The sequence below is a fragment of the Psittacula echo genome, assembly GCF_963264785.1.
Source record: "Psittacula echo genome assembly, chromosome: 14".
Classification (NCBI taxonomy): domain Eukaryota; kingdom Metazoa; phylum Chordata; class Aves; order Psittaciformes; family Psittacidae; genus Psittacula; species Psittacula echo.
In genome coordinates, this window is record NC_137750.1 from 10,240,431 (window position 1) to 10,258,800 (window position 18,370).

Sequence of the window (18,370 nt, forward strand, 5' to 3'; positions counted from 1 at the left end):
AGCCAATCAGCGTCAGCGGGCGGGCGAGGCGTAGCGGAAGTTGGAGGCGCAGGGAGCCAATGGGAGGGCGGCGTGGGCGGGGCCGCGGCGACAGCGGCGGCAAGGGGGTGAAATTTCTCGAAGGTGCGGCGGCGGCGGCACTGGGGCGAGCGGGGCCGGGAGTGGGGCCGAGTCCGCGGTACGGCGGCAGCAGCGGTGGCGGGTAGGCCGCGGGTAGTTCAGCGCTGCCAACATGAATCATAAAAGTAAGAAACGGATCCGTGAGGCGAAGCGTAGCGCCCGGCCCGAGCTGAAGGACTCGCTGGACTGGACCCGCCACAATTACTGCGAGACCTTCCCTCTCAGCCCCGCAGCCTGCAAGGTGCGCCCCGGCACCCTCGGCCCGCCTCGCCTGAGGGGAGCAAGGGTTCTGAGGGTAATGGGGGAGGCTGAGATGAAAGCTGGGGGGGAGAGAATGGGGACCTGACGGGGTTAGGGAGTCCCTGAGGAGAATCGGGGGGGGGATGATTGAGGGGGTTCTGAGGGGAATGGGGGGAAGGTGATTAAGGGGAGTCCTGAAGTGCTTAAGGAGGCCTGAGAGAGTGGGGGGGGTTATGACTAATGCAGTCCTAAGGCGGTTGGGGAGATCAGAGGGGAAGGAGTGGCTGAGGGAATTGTGATGGGAACCACATGGGAAAAGGGCCCTTTCTTGAGGCTGGAGGTGTGCCCTGTGGGTGTCAGGACCCTGGGGAAGAGGGTTGGGATGGGCAGCGGGAGGTCAAGCAGCAGCACCTGTGGCTTTTCATCTCTCCACGTGGCAGGGGGTGCAGGAAGGACCAGGCCCTGTCGGGGTGAGATGGGCACTGCTGGTGCTGGGGCACCCACATAACTCCCAGGAGCCTCAGGGGCAGTGAAGGGGTGAATGCAATAGGGGCTGTGTCAGCCCAAGGGGCAGAAGTGGTCCCTCCACCTGGGGTTACCTCGGTGGGAGGAGTGCTGAGTGGCTCCAGGGTGCTGGTGTTACTGGTATGTGCAAGGACGTGTGCATGAGAAATAGGGCTGCAGCCTCGGGGAGCTTAAAATAGCACACAAACAGCTTGCTGCCCTCGTGGTGTATGGAGCAGAGTGTGAGCCTGAAGCTTCTCCACAGTAACTTAGCATGGTTCTAGGGCATCAGTCTGGCCTAATACCTGCTCTGTATTCCTCTCTTGGCTTCATAGGATAATGTGGAAAGGGCAGATGCACTCCAGCTAACCGTGGAGGAGTTTGTTGAGCGGTATGAGAAGCCTTACAAGCCTGTAGTCCTGCTGAATGCTCAGGTGGGCTGGTCTGCCCAGGAGAAGTGGACTCTGGAGCGGCTGAAACGCAAATACAGGAACCAGAAGTTCAAATGTGGGGAGGACAATGACGGTTATTCTGTGAAAATGAAGATGAAATACTACATCGAGTATATGGAAACCACGCGCGATGACAGCCCACTCTACATCTTTGACAGCAGCTATGGAGAGCATCCCAAGCGCAGGAAACTTCTGGAGGACTACAAAGTACCCAAATTCTTCACCGATGATCTCTTTCAGTATGCAGGGGAGAAACGGAGGCCACCTTACAGGTATAGTACAGTGATAACAAGATAGAATTGGGTCTTTTCCATCTCATCAGCTCTTCCTGAGTAGGTATGATTGTCTTGCATAAAACAAAGTGGTAGCTTTACCTCCACTTCTTTGACATGAGCATGCATCCATAACCCATAGGCATGGAAGGGCAGATTTGTTCATCAGTTTCTGGTTCTGTCACCAGTGTCACTACTAGTTTATGTCTTTGGGTTTATTTTTCTTTTCATTAAACATTTTCCATCAGTTCTTGGATTTTTCAAAGATTAGATAGTTCCTGGAAGTACTGAAGATTATTTTCTTGCTGTGTGTGCTTTAAGGCTTTCAAATTTGAAGTACCTTGGGACTTGCTCCTGGGTTTTGCACCAGTGTCTTATGTGCAATGTGGAATTCAGTCCTTTTAAGGTAAAGATCTTCAGCTGACCAGTATGAAGTGTAGAGACTAGTTCTTAGCTCCCCTTCAATGATTTTGAGAGAACAATAGTTCACATCTGTGTAGTCTCTGCAACTCCTTATTTTTTCTGTGGCTGATTGGAAGAGGGTTGAAATGACATTGAATTCCTGAATTCAAATGCAACAACCTTGTATTTGGGCCGTTAGATGCAAAAGCGATTTCTATGTTAATATAACACAGCAGTGTGAGCATAAGATGAACCCTCCCAAATAATTAAAGGCTGGTGACATTATAATCCAAGAATTCCTTGTCCTTTGGATGACATAAGGCTGTGATGTGGGGTTTTAATTGTTTAAGGTGTTTAAAATAGAACAGGTAGTAACAATGGTGCTCTTCTCTGCCATCTCTCATGTGTCTGTAGCCCAGCTGTGCTTTTGCAGGACAGAAGCATGAAGCTGGTGCTGTTTAAGATCACTGAAGCAGGTGTTTTTACAATGTTGTAACAGACCCTTTTTATAATTCACTTCTAAGAACACACAATGCTGTGAACAAATGCAAAAGCACACCAGGAACAGTCACTAGTAGAAACTGAATACGCTTACAGGGCTGGGAATCATTTCTCCAAGATATAGGTGGACCAGATAATTTGGATGTAACTCACTTGGATTGTTCTCTCCTTCCCCCCACGCCCTCCCCACCTACAGGCACATGCTGAGCTCCTTGGGAGTTTGGTATTCCCAATTCTTGTACTTTGTTCTGTAAAATGTGGGTTTCTGTGAGGTTGTTACCATTTTCTGGGAAATGAGTGATACAAGAGAACACACGAGTGCCTTCTAGAGTTTGGGGTTTCATTTAGGTACAGAAATGGATGAAGAGCATCCAGTAGTTAAGAGCATAATTGGAAATCCAACAGAGTGGTGCTTCCTAATCATATGAGCAGGAGGTAAACTTCACAGATTGACCTCTGGATTGAGAGGTGAGTGACAGTGTATGGATCGTAATGGAAGAACTTGTGCTGTTTAGAGCACCTTTATTGGAATTTTTCCTCTTCAAAATGAAGGCAGTAATTTTGGGAAGCCATTTACTGCAGCAGCTATTTTATTTTGGGGGGTTGATGGGGTTTGTTGTTTTTGCTTTTTAGATTGAAGTTATAGGTTGTGAAGCTTTTAATGGTAGATGAGATGTCTTGTGGCAAGCTGGAAAATGTTCATTGTGAATTAAACGCCTGGAGGAAGTTGCTGCTAAATGATAGTGTTGCTAAATAAGGGGTTTTAAAACTTCTAAGTGTGTAGTTCCAGGTTATAGTCAGAAAAATGGTCCTGAACAGTGCATCTGTCTCTGTACCAGACACATCTTTGTGTTTAATTTCTTCTGGCTCTTAGTAAAAGCTTTGACTTTTCTGCTTGCAGTTTAATCAGCTTTCCAAGGGTAATGTGAATCTAAAGACTGAATTGATAATAGAAGTGACAAACGGCTGCTTTATACCTTTTTTTGGCTCATTTGTGAAGAAGGCAGGGTGCAGCTTGATAACCCCCGGCTTAGTCCTACAGTCAGTGCTAGAAGATGACACTTGAAAACCAGTTTCATGCATACCTGCGTTAGAAAGGGGAGATGGAGCTTTTCTGAACCTGTGAATTCCTTGCTGGGTATCGCCTGCCTGTCAGCCACACAACAGAGAGATCATAGAATAGTTTGGGTTGGAAAGGACCTTAAGATCAGCCAGTTCCAACCTCCTGCCATGGGCAGGGACACTTTCCACTAGACCATGTCACCCAAGGCTCTGTGTCCAACCTGGCGTTGAACACTGCTAGGGATGGGGCAGCCACAGCTTCTCTGGGCAGCCTGTGCCAGTGCCTCACCACCCTCACAGTAAAGAACTTCTTCCTTATACCTAACCTGAACTTCCCCTGTTTCACTTTGAACCCATCACCCCTTGTCCTATTGCTACAGTCCCTGATGAAGAGTCCCTCTCCAGCATCCTTGTAGGCCCTTGCAGATACTGGAAGCTGCTCTGAGGTCTCCACGCAGCCTTCTCTTCTCCAGGCTGAGCAGCCACAATGTTCTCAGCCTGTCCCCATACAGGAGGTGCTCCAGCCCCCTATCATCCTCATGGCCTCCTCTGGACTTGCTCCAGCAGTTCCATGTCCTTATGTCAGGGACACCAGAACTGCGCAGTGCTCCAAGTGGGGTCTCACAAGAGCAGATTAAAGGGTCAGGATCACCTCCTTTGACCTGCTGGTCGCTCTCCTTTTGATGCAGCCCAGTATACAGTTGGCTTGTTGGTGCTTCAGTTTCTACCATCTCTGCTGCCCATTAAACAATTCTTGCCTTTTTTTTCCCGTCTTGATGCCTGATACTGTCACCTCACGCTTAACCTGGTATGCCAAATCTGTTCCAGCAGAAATGAGCAACTGGAAGTGCTGCTGTTTTTAAACATGTAGCATAGATCAAGTTTTCCATTGGGAGAAATAAACCTTGTGAATGGGGAATGAGAATATACACCCCAAATCCTGAATGATCACTGGAGAATAAGCTCCATCTAGCTAAAAGCTGTAATGAAAGCCTTTTGTAAATGAACAGAAGGCATAGAGGGAGGTCAGGGTTGCATAACTTTGCTCTATTCCTTACTTGCAATGCCTTTTGTTTGGTCCTCATTGTTCTGCAGCTCTGGATCTGTTTGAGCAGAGAATTTAGGAAAACCCAGGCTTAGGAGACTCCCTCTGCACAGAAAGAAACCTAACAGTCTGCTGTGCCTTAATCACATTCATAAGCCTTGAAATCACTATGTATTTCATTGCAGAACTGTTTAAAACAAAGTAGAGCTGTGAAATATGAGCCGCTAGCTTCACTTTCTTGTCCCAGAGTCATTCCTGTCCCAGTTCATGTGGTTTTCTAGGTGAAACCCATCTTTATGCTGTAGCATGGGCCTAACAATCTCAAGAAGGTAAATGAAGGAGCTATAACTACCTTGATTTCCAGCTGGATGTGAAATGAGCAGCTGGAATTTTCTGTCTAACATGAAGAGAAGGTAGCTACTTGCTTGCTCTGTGACTAAAGAATTTTGTTTTCCCCTCCTGCAGATGGTTTGTGATGGGCCCACCTCGTTCTGGAACAGGAATTCACATCGATCCCTTGGGAACTAGTGCATGGAATGCCTTAGTCCAGGGACACAAACGTTGGTGCCTGTTCCCTACCAGCACCCCCAGAGAGCTGATCAAAGTGACACGAGAAGAGGGGGGGAACCAGCAGGACGAGGCTATCACTTGGTTCAATGTCATCTACCCCAGGACACAGCTCCCCACCTGGCCCCCTGAATTCAAACCCCTGGAGATCCTGCAGAAGCCAGGAGAGACAGTCTTTGTGCCAGGTATGGACAACTCTGTCCAGTAAGGAAACCATAGAATTATGGAAGAGATCTGAGAGAGAAAAGCATATATTCAACTTTTGTGTGTGGTAGACATGAAGAGGATATTTCAGTTTTCTTATACGGCCCATCTCTTACCAAAAAAAAAACCTATTCTAAGCTGTTTCAAGAGGGATATATAGTGATGCGTATTTTGGGACTATTCAGTTACTTCCTGAATATCCTGAGACCATATGGCCTGTAGCATAGGATTGTGTGTGGTACAGATAATAAAACAAGTGAGGCCTGAGTTGCAGCATTGCAGGACTGTGATTCTCAACTTAATTGCAGTAGTAGGAAACCATCAAGGTATAAAATAATAGAGGAGTTTGAGTAGAAGCAACTTTCAGACAAAAATGTTTGAAGATATATATATATGTATGTACTGTCACAAATCCATGACTGAATTTTGTAGCCTGAGTAGTGGGACTGCAGAGGAATTTTTCTTAGCTGTGAGGAAAGAACTACTTCAAGGCACTGACACCTTCCACCCACCTCTCTGTGGTTATGCTTTATCTTGCATTTGAAATCAAAAGCTAAAGCAAGAGCCAATAGAGATACCATTCTCTCTGAGTGGCTGCACTCTGTGTGCCTGTGGTAACTGGGAGGTGAAGGTGGCTTATAGATACAGAGGGTGAGTTCTCAGTACCCAGTTCTAAACTCTACATCTTGCATTGTCTTATTCAGCTTCTATCTGCATTGCTCATCTCTCACATCCAGCTGACTTCATGTTTGAAGAGTGCCTTGTGATTGCCTTGGCACTTCTTGGTGACTCCTCAGTGTACCTTCTGTTAAGATTTTGTAGCTGTCAGCTTCTATTAAACTGGTTCCTTAGTCTTTCTTTGAGGTCTTAAGTGGGTTGTAAGAACACGACTGTCTATTTTTATCTATGTGGAGAAGCAGTTTTTGCATCTATTTTTAAATGAAAGGTTAGTCTGTAGTCATAAGAACCCTACTAAATCAGCATGGAAAGTGCTCTCCAGCTTAACAGAACGGCTCTGTGCAGTCTGGGTTACAGTGGTTCTTGCTACTAAGCCATCAGCAGTCAGTGTGTTCCTGTCCGGTCAGATCTTCAGTGTTGTTTGTGAGCTGGATAATTTGGGCAGACCTTTGAGCTGCCTTCTGTGGTGTATTTCTAGGTGGCTGGTGGCATGTAGTTCTCAATCTTGACACAACCATTGCCATCACACAAAACTTTGCCAGCTGTACCAACTTCCCTGTGGTTTGGCACAAGACGGTGAGAGGGAGACCCAAACTGTCACGGAAATGGTACAGGTAAGATATTTAGTAGCTTTCTTTTCATATTCTCTACTTAAAACCCCACATACCCTGTTCATTTACATGCAGTGTTACTGCTCAGAGCTAACCCTGACATTTAACTGTATTTAGGATCCTAAAGCAGGAGCATCCTGACTTGGCAGCCTTGGCTGATTCAGTTGACCTGCAGGAATCTACTGGCATTGCTTCTGATAGTTCTAGTGATTCTTCCAGTTCCTCAAGCTCCAGCTCTTCAGACTCTGATTCAGAGGTAATGCTTTTTACCACAGAAGGTGATCCATAGCCTGCAGTTATGTTGTTTTTTTTCCATACCTGGTTGAGTGTCCTCATCCTTATGTTCATGTCTTATGAAAGAAATTAATAGAAAGCAACTAAACAAAACTACATGGTGGGGGAGTCAGTGTTCTTAGCAGGTTCTATTTGCTGAAGCCTCTCTTTGTATTGCTAAATGGATTTGGTTTTAGTCTCTATTTATATTCTATATAAATCTGTCACTCATTTACTTAAGCCATACTGTGTAAAATGGCTGCAAAATGAATATTTTAAAACTGGGGAGGGGGCACAAGCTCCAAAACAGAGACTGTGACTCACAACAGGGGACATTTCTATGCATCTGAGTCCTTCAGAAGGCACTAAGTCTGCTCTTATTTGGAAGAGTATGTCCTCCTAGGTGTCAAAAGGAATGCATCCATTGTCTTGCCCCACACCAGTCAGTGATGAAATCTAAGAACATATCTGTTCCTGAGCTTTAAATGCTTAATTTAAAACATATTTAATGTGTCTAATCTAAAATAGAACATTCTTTGGATACTGGTCATTCAGGGTTGCTGAGATAGCTCTTACAGTAAATTCCACAGCACAGTGTTCTAGGTTTCTCTGAATTCTGGTTCCATCTCTTCATCCTTCAGTGTGACTCTGGCTCTGAGACAGAGGGGATGATGCACAGACGGAAAAAGAGGAGAACCTGCAGCATGATGGGGAATGGTGACACAACTTCCCAGGACGACTGCGTGAGCAAGGAGCGCAGCTCCTCCAGGTGACCCCATGGCAACTGTTGGCTTTAAACAAGCAAAAGACAATACAAGGCAGAGTTGGCAGATCTCAGACAGGGTGTTTCATCAGGACAGAGGGATGGAGAGCGAGGGATTCCTTACAGAACATAAAGCAGTTGGCTAGTGGTGGTATCTTCCATCCACAAGTTATTTTAATTGCTCAAAGCTAAGATTCTTTAGCTTATTAAAAATGAGGCTATTTATTTAATAAATGGTTTTATTACTTTTCCTAGTTGTCTCTTTTAATGAAGTGGTTTATTTTTGTTTAATTGGAGAGGTGGGATATTTTAACTGTCCTCTTCAGAGGGCACAAAAGAATAGTGAACAGTTAAAGACGAGGAATCATCAAGCAAGACTTAGGTTTTGATACCTTGCTGTTCAAATGGAAAACCTTCAAGTAGTTGCATGGTTTCTCTTATTGTTGCCTGGTTACTTCAGTTTGGCTCACTGCTTTGTCTGTTAAAGGCAAAATTCATCCAAAATGTCTGTGCTTATCTTTAAGAAAATGCAAGTTTCTAGTTAGTCTGGAGGGAGGGAAAGTTAATATTGCAGAACCAAGAATTAGATATTTGCTTAGGGAAAAGTTGCTAAGGAAGCTTCCTGAACTTGCCAGGTCAAAAACAGTGAAACGGTGGGAATCTGGGAGTATACTGCAAGGAGGAGCTCAGAAATCTTTTACTAAATGAAGCCTTTTTTTTGCATAGCAAAGGCTTGCCAAAATTCTTAAGCAAACCCCTCGCAGCTTGGTTAACTGATGCTGCTGGATGAGCTGCCCACCTGCATTAGGGTGCTGTCTAGTTACTGAGCTGCTGGATGCTCCAAGTTTCAGGTGGATGATGCCCCATCCATCCCTGGCAGCATTCAAGGCCAGGTTGGATGGGGCTTGAAGCAACCTACTCTCGTGGAAGGTGTCCCTGCCCCCATGGCAGGGGGTTGGAACTGGATGAGCTTTAAGGTCCCTTCCAACCCAAACCATTCTGTGAGTCTATGACTTAACTGGGTGGCCTGCTAACAGGGTGTGCAGCAGTAATTTACCTGAGGAAGTCCAGATTCCCTGTATCCTGCATGACTTCCCAGTGTAGGATGCTGTACAAAGACCTGCTTACTCCTGTCTATGCTGTCATGTGTCTTGCTGTGATAATGTTGCTCTCTTTTTTTGGGGAGTTGCTCATAACTGAATACAGCTGCATTACAAGTACAGAACATCATTAAACAGTTGGAGAACTGTACTGACTGCTTTCCCCTGGAAGTTTTAACAGTTTGTTTGTTTTAATGTTGACAAATCCTATTTCAGCAGCCACTGTGACTTCAGGCAGGGCACGAGCAGCAGATAACAAACATTAATGCGGAGGTTTTCTTTTAGAGGAAAACAAAGCTGTAAAATGCAGAGCACACGTGCACATCTGTTCCTTTGAAAATCCCATGCAATTTTAAGTCATTTGCACTTCAAATCTTGAAATTAATACCTAAAATATGAAAAATCAGCATACTCCCTGGAGCATTTGCTTCCCAGGTTTCACTGCTCTTCCTCCTGTATGTTGGCTGTTTCACTCTGTGGGGATGGGTGGCCTTTATGTTCCTCCTGTAATGGGTGAGCTGACAGAAACAGTTCCAAACACCTTTCCTTGCTTGTGCAATCCTGTAGGGAAAATAAACATACAATTAACCTGCATGCTGCAATCCTGTGTGTCTTGCTAGGAAGGGAATGCTGCAGTTGTTGACAGGTCTGCTTCTTTTAACAGGATTAGGGAATCTTGTGGAGGCCGCAGCTACCCCTGAGAGATGCCACCACCCACCTAGAGGCAGCTGCCCATCGACGCTCCGTTAGCAGCCAGCCAGCTCTGTTCTACCCCCTTCTGCTTCTGTTTCTCACAGTCCTTAAGTTCTTGTCACTCTTCCTCGATCCAGACATCATCTTCATTATGTGCTGTCAAAGGTTGGCTCCTTAATAACTTCTGTGGGGAATGCCCTGACTCTACATTCTTGTGCAATGCTTTGTCCCCTCTGCGCCCCAAGTGAGTGCACTAAAAACCCACCTTTGGGTAAGGACATGCCAAGTATTTAATGGTTCACATAACTGGCAAGGAAGACAACGGTCAGTTTTTAAAGAACTCTTTTTAAAACCAGCGGGTAAGTGGAAAAACCTGCCTTGTTTTGACACTGTCATATGTTTACATGTTGTCCTGGACACTTGAGGAAAGGAACACCAGCCCTTTTGGCCTATCTGAACATCCGGTGGATCTCACACCACAATGTCAGGAAAGGGAGGTGGGATGAAGTGACTTCAGTGGAGGTGGCCACCAACCTGAAGCATCTTTCATGGTCTTAATCTACATCTAAGGTGCAACACCTTAACCAGCAATGGTCCATTTACTTTTGCTCTGTGTCTGTTCTGATGACTGGTGACAAAGATGCACTAGCACCTTGTGGCAGGAAGCTCAATGGAGCAGGAGAATCCTGGAGTTTCTTGCACAGCAAAAACTGGGGGGAAAATTCAGCATTTGCCAGTAATCACAATCCTTTAGGTGCATGTGTGATGTTTAGCACCAGGCAACAACTGATGAAGTCTGACTGTATGATAACAGTTGCTGGGCTTTAAATACCAAGCAGTGACAGGGCCATGGGCTCAACCAGGCCTGTGCAGTTCACATGCCTAAATGGCTTTTCTTTGAGGTTATGGCTTCAGATGTTTCCAGAACTTGTGGTGCCAATTTGAAAGGACTGGGAGGGGGACATATTGTTGTTTTATGCTTTTTAAAAATGCAGTGTGTTGCTTAAGTCTGTGTAGGTGCATTTGTCTTATTCCAGGTAAAGCTCTCATCCCCAAGGGATCTGTTGGGAGCTGCTGGGTGTTTTTAGCAGGGGCTTGTGCTGGTAGTGTCAGTGAAGAGGTCTGTCTGCCTGAAGGTGAGCTGCAAGGAAATCCTCCTCCTCCATCTGAGCAGCACAGCCAGAAGGTGGCTGGGTTTGGAGGGCTTCCTTGGATGTTCTTCTGAGACCCAGGAGGTGAGTATTAGATCTCTTCAGCTGCTCTTTGGGAGAGGAAACTTGAAAGCAGAAGTAGTGTGTGTGTTGTAAACATGCAGTGGTGCCCTGGCACTGGTAGCAGAGTTAAACAGCAGAGTGGCAGCCTTAACTGTGACTTGCTTACACATGATGGGGTTGATGGAGCCCAGGACATTGTTTGTCTGGTCTTCCTGATCTGTTTTTTAACCTTGTCTCTTCCTGTTTATACACTCTCCCCCTTCTTGGAGAGTTTGTCAGGATCTGTTTCTGGATCTTCTGTGCCAGTCGTTTTGTGTAGGAAAAATGAGGTGGTGGGAAAATGGAGATGTGGTACACTCCTTAGCTGGATTTCCTGTGATAGCCAGGCATAAATGAGCACGCTTACTGTGTAGACTGCTGCAGGTTCTTCCACAAGATTACTTCATTTTAAAACAGAAAACTTCCCCATCTCCTAATGTTTCTGGCCAAGGTTGCCTTTTTCCCTGCCTGAATGAACATGCACAGCACATGTCTCCTGAGACAGAGCAGGCTGAGGCTGCTGCCTTCTGCAGGAAGGTGGGAGCCTGGAGAGGCGAGGGCTCAGAAGTCTTAGCTCTGTCAGGGTGGGGGAGCCCTTGGAGAGCTTCCCACTGCCCTCTTCATGGCTTGGAGGGTAGGACCTCAGTGGGAGGGCTCATGCTGTATCTTGCGGTTGCCTTTGGTGTTCAGGGTTCAGTTTTACACTCTTCAAACCTTCCACACCCCCAGAAGCACAGTGGGAAGATCCAGAGTACAAAGGATTCTTCCATGCCTATGAACTCTTCCATGTGAAATCCAACAATTTCAGATTGAAGCCTGTGTTTGCCATCCCTCACAGGAAGCACTGTGTTTGAAATGCACTGCAGGCATTGCGATGCCAGCAATGCTCTACTGACTGCTCCACAAGGCACTTCCCAATACAAAACAAAGGTGTATCTGTTCAGGCTACCTGGGAATCGAGATTCCTGGGATCTCTGGTTCTTCCACTTATAAGTTCTTGCCTCAGCTGAATGGGTGAGCTTCTGTCTTTGCTTTAGTAGATGAGGAAAATACCTACCTCACAGGGGTGTTGTGAGGCTGAAATGTAATTACTGTGTAAGATGCTTTGAAGTCCTCCTCCCACAAAAACTGTTCCAGGCATCTGAAGCAACCGGAGACTTCCTAACCTGGTGTTACCTTTCTGTAGCAGAAAACATTGGGGATGTTGTTGTGGTGGTGTTCAGCACTCTTGGCCACGTGGGGTTCTGTGCTGGCCCTTCCAGAATTGCTGTGTGGTGCATAAATTGTAGCAGAACAAGGGTTTTTGTTTTCACCAGTTGAACTGTTGGCATTTCATGGCCTGCTCCAAACAGGAGGTCCTGCTAGATCAGGAGCCTTTGAAAATAGAGCTAAGTTAAATTCTCTCTCAGCAGGGAGGGAGTTTCACTGGCCTTAGAGGAAGGAGGGAGCTGGTGCTTCCCAAGCCCTCCTTCCAGGCTGGGTGAATGAGGAATGAAGTTAACTGCGCTCCCTCGTGCCTAGCTCTGTGCTTGTGACCGGCTGACCGGGGAAAGGGGCTTTTGTGCTCTTGCCTTTTGAGGTTTGTGCTTCTTAGGGCATCCATGCCTCTTGATCCCACCCCACTGCTTTTGTGACCTGGAGAACCCCTGGATATGGTCCAGTGCCCTCACTTCTTTGAGCCCAAGGTAGCAGCCACTCTGCCTCAGCCCCTGATGGCACTTCCTCCTGCTTGCTCCCCAAGTACAGGCTGAGTGTCCCACTGGGCTTGCACTGGGTGCTTCCTGATTGTCCTGTGTGTATGGATATCCCTGTCCTGCCTGCTCTGTGGAAGCTAAAGGGGTTTGTGAGCTCTGGCCCTCTAGTACCCAGTACAGGCTTGTCTGCTGTGACAGTTCAGGAGTAGAGGAGTAAATACCCCCTTAGAACTGTCCATGTGGACAGCAGGCGTGGGGATCTCGGCACCTGCTGTCTGCACAAGTCCAGTGGGAGCACAGGCACAGCTTCCTCCCTTCTCAGCTGGGCTGTGCTGGCTCCAGTTTGTCTTCTCAGTTACATTAAGCATCTCCAAATGCTAAAAGACAGACAGCAACCTCTTTCATGATTAACCCAGACCCTTTTCCTCCCTCAGTCCTCAGCCATCATGGGGCAGGAAGCATGACTTGACTGAATCAAATCCGAAATGCCTGTGTGAGCTAATTGTACCTGGAGGTTTCTGGCATCCCCCTTGTGAAGGGGGGAAGGAAAGAGCTTAGGGATTCATTTGACAGTCACACTGTCAGCTCCAAGCCCTGCTACTGCCCTTAGCTGCTTTTATCACCCATCCAGCAGAGCTGGGAATACTCTTAATTGTCTTGTTTGGATGATTGTGGTTTTGCTTTTTATTTGAAATAAAATCGATTATTTTGCATTATTCTGCTGGCTGGTCCCTTTTGTTCCTGTGAGCTGGAATAGCCCCACACGTGTGCACCTCTGCTTCCCAAAGCACCATAGTGTGCTCAGTGGTGGTCAGTGATAGCTACAGGGGTGCTTTGGGCACTTTTTCAGCTCTTTCTCATGTGTCATTAGTGTGTCTAATTAGTGTGATGAGGTGTGGTTTGGAAGCAGCTGGAGCCAGTGGGGGAAGGTTTGTGCCTGTAGCTTTGTTACCAGACCATAACAAGTGCTTTTGACCCTTCCCTGTCCTGGATTGGGAAAGTGGAAAAAAACCTCCTGTATTTGGTTAGTGAGCTCGTTGAAACCAGTAACTGCAGGGAAAAAAGCTGAGAGTGTGGAACAGCAGCCTGGAGACTTCGGAACTACATCACTATAATGTAGCATTCAGCAGCACCCGATTCCAGAGCATAGTGTGACCTGTGGCTCAGAGCTAGGTGAAGCCATTGTAGCAATGCTTTCCTAACCCCTCTCTTTGATTTTTTTTCATTCCCAAGAGAGGTGGTTTTGTGTTCTCCCCGCCTCAAGATAATCCCGTTGTTCTTCCTCATTTCCAGGTACTGCTGGTACCTCCTTCAGTGCCACTGCGGCCTTGCATTGGAGCATGGGTTAGTGGTGGCCTTGGGCAGTGCTGGGGGATGGTTTGACATGATGAGCTTAAAGGTGTTTTCCAACCTAGACAATTCTGTGATTTTATGATTTGTTTTTATCCTCTTGATTTATCTCCTCATCTTCCTCTTTGTGGGACAGTTGCAACACAGTACCTCATGTCAATGAGAAGAACAGCATACTGATGTTTAATTGCTGCAGGGGAGCTGACAGGATGAGGTTACCCAAGTGGGAATGCAGAGGATTGTCTGTGCTGCACCAATGCTGATGTTCAACTCCTCTGAAGTTCAGGTTGTTCAGCCTGGAGAAGTGAAGGCTCCTTAAGGGGAGACCTTAGAGCAGCTCCAGTGCCTAAAGGGGCTGCAGGAAACCTGGAGAGGAGGGGCTTTGGACAAGGGCCTGTAGAGACAGGACAGGGGGAATGGCTTTAACCTGCCAGAGGGGAGACTGAGATGAGCTCTTAGGCAGAAGCTCTTCCCTGTGAGGGTGCTGAGGCGCTGGCCCAGGGTGCCCAGAGAAGCTGTGGCTGCCCCATCCCTGGCAGTGTTCAAGGCCAGGTTGGACACAGGGGCTTGGAGCAAGCTGCTCCAGTGGAAGGGGTCCCTGCCCGTGGCAGGGGTTGGAGCTGGATGAGCTTTAAGGTCTCTTCCAGTACAAACCAGTCTGGGATTCTGAAACTTGTGAAACCATCTGCAACAACTGAAAAGGTCGGGGTTTTGCGCCTTGAGAGCTGAACCAGCTCCCTGAGCATCACAGCAGCATCAGTGCTAGCAAAAGGCTGGATGTGAAAAAGTAATGAACAGCCAGAGGGGAGAGTGACCTCCAAGCCTGTGTCAGGTGAAGAACAGGCCAAGTACAGTGACACTGCCTAGGATGGCCTTGGCAAGGAAAAGGTAGTATTGGTGTTGGGCAGCAGGACTGGTGCTCACAGGCATAACCTGAGTTTGGATCAGTTGTAAAGCCTGTCTGTGCCCGGCCTTGATGTGGGGGAAGGAGGACCTGGGCGCCCAGAATCATCTGCCTGGAGCTGGTGAGGTCTGTGCACACCAGCGCTGCTGCTTGTCCTGCTCGAAACCAGCACGTCCCTGCTCTCCTCACGGCATCCTGCAGGCCCGCGTGTGGCTTCCAGCAGTGCTGGAGGTGGGTACCGAACCCCCCCTGCTTCCGGGGTTGGAGGGATGCCGGCTGTGAGCAGAGCCCCTCGAACAGGCGCTGCAGGGACGTCCCGCGCGGTAAATCCGGTCCTGTTGTGCTCTCCCGGCTGTTCCGCGCCATTCCCGGGAGCAGCGCCGGCCCCGTCCCTCTTGCACAGCGCTGGCAGTTGTCACCGCGGCTCCTCAATCCCCCTTTGTGGCTGAAGCTCTTCAGCTGCCACCCTTTCCTGCCTCGTCTGTAACGGGGGCTCCCGGCGCGCCGCGTCCCTGCGCTGCGGGGCGGAGCTGCTCTGCTCCCGGGAGAGGGCGCCGGGCTCAGCCTGGCCCCGGGATGGGGATGGGCGTCAAGGGCATGTTCCACCCCCGTGATCCCCACCCCAGCCTCTCCGCTGCTCGTCCCAGAGCTGGCAGCAGCACCAAGGCACAGATCCCTGGCCGGGAGCCTGCCTGGTGACCGCTGTGTGAATGTATCCTTCCCAGTGACCCGCTGTGTGAATGCATCCCTCCCAGTGACCCGCTGTGTGAATGCATCCCTCCCAGTGACCAGGTGTGTGAATGCATCCTGCTCAGTGGCCCCGTGTGTGAATTCATCCTGCCCAGTGATCCAGTGTGTGAATGTATCCTGCACGGTGACCCGGTGTGTGAATCCATCCTGTCCCGGAGCATGTGGCTGCATGGAAGGAGCCAGAGGCATCAATCTTGCCTTGTTCATTGATGGAAGAACCCTAGGGGGACCCTCCCATCCAGTGGGAGCCTTGCACTGTCAGGGCAAGTTCACTCCATCCAATTGGCTCTGAGGAGCCATGGCAGGGAGAAGTTGATCTCCCACAGGACCCGCGGGGCTTGGCTTCTGCCTGGGGGAATCCTCCCCATCAGATCATTGTACAGGGAGCCCAGCTCTCAGCCAGGTCTGGCTGTGGGGGCTGCGCTGTGCTGCTGTTTCCACCACCTCGTTGCTGGATGTGCGCAGCTTGGTGAGAGCTGCTGCTCCTGCAGCGGTGGCCTTGGTGCTCCCGGTGGCTGCTTTCAGGACCGGGAGCGTTGTTTCCCAGAGGTGTCTGGGCCCTGCGGTTCTCACCACTCCTACAAATTCCAGCAGCCTGCCCGTGAATCACTGCAGGCCCAGAGCCCCGCTGCTGATGGAGCCTCCGCCTGGAGCTCCGGTTCCCCACCAGTGATCCTGACCTCACAAGAAGCCGTGAGGACCAGAGCCTCTCATTCTCGGGAGGTGATAAATCCTGCTTGGGAACTGCTCCATCTCTGTGCTGGGTAACGCCACCGCGTTCCTGCGCATGCAAACACCCTCTAACAGCTTCCAGCCAAGGCCCATGGAAAGTGGGCAGTGCTAGGGAAAAAGACTTCTGGATGTGGGCAGTGATGGAGGGCAGTGAGTGTGTGCATCGTGTGTGAGGCCAAAGCAGCCTCACAGCAGAACACGGTGGCCCAAAATCCCTCTCTGTCCCTAAAGCAGAGAGCCCACTTGGGCACAGGAGCAAAGACCCAGCCCCGTGAGTTTCCCCACTCCGGTTCTGTCTCCAGCCTCCCTGTGCTCCAGAGCTGTTCGTACCCCTTTGTATCAGCCTGCTGGAGCGGCCCTGGCTGTCACATCCCTCCTGCTTTTCCACTCCATCCATGTGGTGACTCAAACCTTTGGAAGCTGGTAGCTTCATCAAGGGAAGGAGTGGATTTGGGCAGGAAGGGCGGAGGAAGGGACCAAATGCACATCAAACAAGATGCTGAAGCAGAGGGTGCTGTGGTGCTGCCAACATCTGGGTGCTGTGGCTGAGCTCTGGAGCAGCTCTGAGGAGCAGGGCCCAGGAAAGAGACCGGAGAAGGGATGGGAAGTGCCATGGTTGGTTGTTACTAAGAATACAACTGTCCATAGCCTGCCTGATGGGATTACCAATAAAGACGAAGCACAGTGAGGATCAATGGCTCCACTTCCTTCCTCCCACCCCAGGGGTTTAATCCCATCTTTGTTCGTGGTTTGGTTTTAGCCACTCAATAAAAAATTCTGCTCCAGGAGGTAACTCCAAAGCTTTTTCCCTGGAGGAAACTCCAGGGGCAGATTCCCACGTCTGCTCCCATTGAGGCTAGCTGGGGGAGAGCTCCGTGCTGGTTTTACCCTGGCAGGAATAGCTTAGGCTGCCTAATTCCAGCCTGCTGTGTCCAAGGCTGGCTAATCCTGCAGCGGTCTCAAAGGGCAGGAAATCCTCAGTGGCAGAGTCTGGAAGGACCTGAACCCCCTTGGCCAGGCTCCTGGGGCTGGCGCTGGGGTTCAGCCTAGCTCTGGGGCCACCCTGGCAGTGAGGTGCTTGGCGGGAGGCTCTTGCAGCCCAGCTGCTCTCAGCACCCACTTTCTCGGTGGGTACCACCAGTACCGCCTGCAGCTCCTGGGGATGGAGGAAGGATGTGCTGAAGTGTGGGGTGGATGTAAATGCTCCTGAAGGGCTGCAAGGGGGGCAGTGGACACCCCAATGTGCATAGGGCTCCCTGCAGTTGTGCTGGGCTTGCCAGGCTGGGGGTGCATCCCAGAATGCAGAGCTGAGGAGACAGAGACAATTCCAAGGCAAAGAGTTCCCAAGTATTTAAAGGGTGGCTACAAAGAAGACGGAGACTCCCTTTTCATGAGGAGTCCCATGGAAAAGCAGAGGGGTGATGGGGACAAGTTACTCCTGGGGCGATTCTGCTGGATGCAAGGGGGAAGTTTTTCACACTGAGAACAAGCAGCCACTGGAATAATCTCCCCAAGGGAGTGGTGGACTCCCCAGCACGGGACACGCTTAAGATCAACTGGGCAGGGTGCTGGGCCATCGCGCCTGGGTCATGCTGACAGAGAGGAGATTGAGATGAGCTCTTAGGCAGAAGCTCTTCCCTGTGGGGGTGCTGAGGCGCTGGCCCAGGGTGCCCAGAGAAGCTGTGGCTGCCCCATCCCTGGCAGTGTTCAAGGCCAGGTTGGACACAGGGGCTTGGAGCAAGCTGCTCCAGTGGAAGGGGTCCCTGCCCGTGGCAGGGGTTGGAACTGGATGAGCTTTAAGGTCCCTTTCAACCCAACCCGTTCTGTGATGATTCCCTGCTTCACCTGGAAAGGCTGGACCCTGTTGTCCTTCAGGTCCCTTCCAGTCTGGGACCCTGTGATGACCCCATGACTGTGCAGCACCTCTGGAGATGCCGTGTTGGAGACAGGACAATGTCAATGGAGGAGTCTCCTGTTCCAAGGCAGACGCTTGCACATCGCAGAGCCGGGCTGTTCGCAGCACAGCCTCTGGTGCTGAGGCATCGCTCTGGCTGCCGGCTCGGTGCGGGGGGGCCGGGCTGTGGGCAGGGCCCGGGCAGATGACGCCGGGTAAAGCCGGCTCGGAGCCTGCCCAGCCCCGCCGCAGCCCCAGCGCGGTGGCCGCGCAGTCGGGTCGGGCGGGCTCCGGCAGCAGGGCGGA

At 49.7% G+C, this 18,370-nt stretch overlaps 1 protein-coding gene across 2 annotated transcripts; it reads left to right on the forward strand.

Annotated features, from left to right (window-relative positions):
* The first annotated feature begins 87 nt into the window (after positions 1-87).
* On the forward strand, positions 88-13,147 carry JMJD6 (jumonji domain containing 6, arginine demethylase and lysine hydroxylase). Of its 2 annotated transcripts, none has more exons than XM_080629445.1 (7): positions 88-415; positions 1,200-1,588; positions 5,064-5,350; positions 6,526-6,661; positions 6,776-6,914; positions 7,573-7,700; positions 9,459-13,147. In XM_080629445.1, the coding sequence occupies exons 1-7, from the start codon at positions 233-235 to the stop codon at positions 9,493-9,495; spliced, it is 1,299 nt and encodes a 432-aa protein (XP_080485571.1). In that variant the 5' UTR covers positions 88-232; the 3' UTR covers positions 9,496-13,147. The 2 variants fall into 2 exon arrangements, with proteins under 2 accessions (XP_080485571.1, XP_080485572.1); XM_080629446.1 differs by having other exon boundaries at positions 88-361.
* The last annotated feature ends 5,223 nt before the right edge of the window (positions 13,148-18,370 follow it).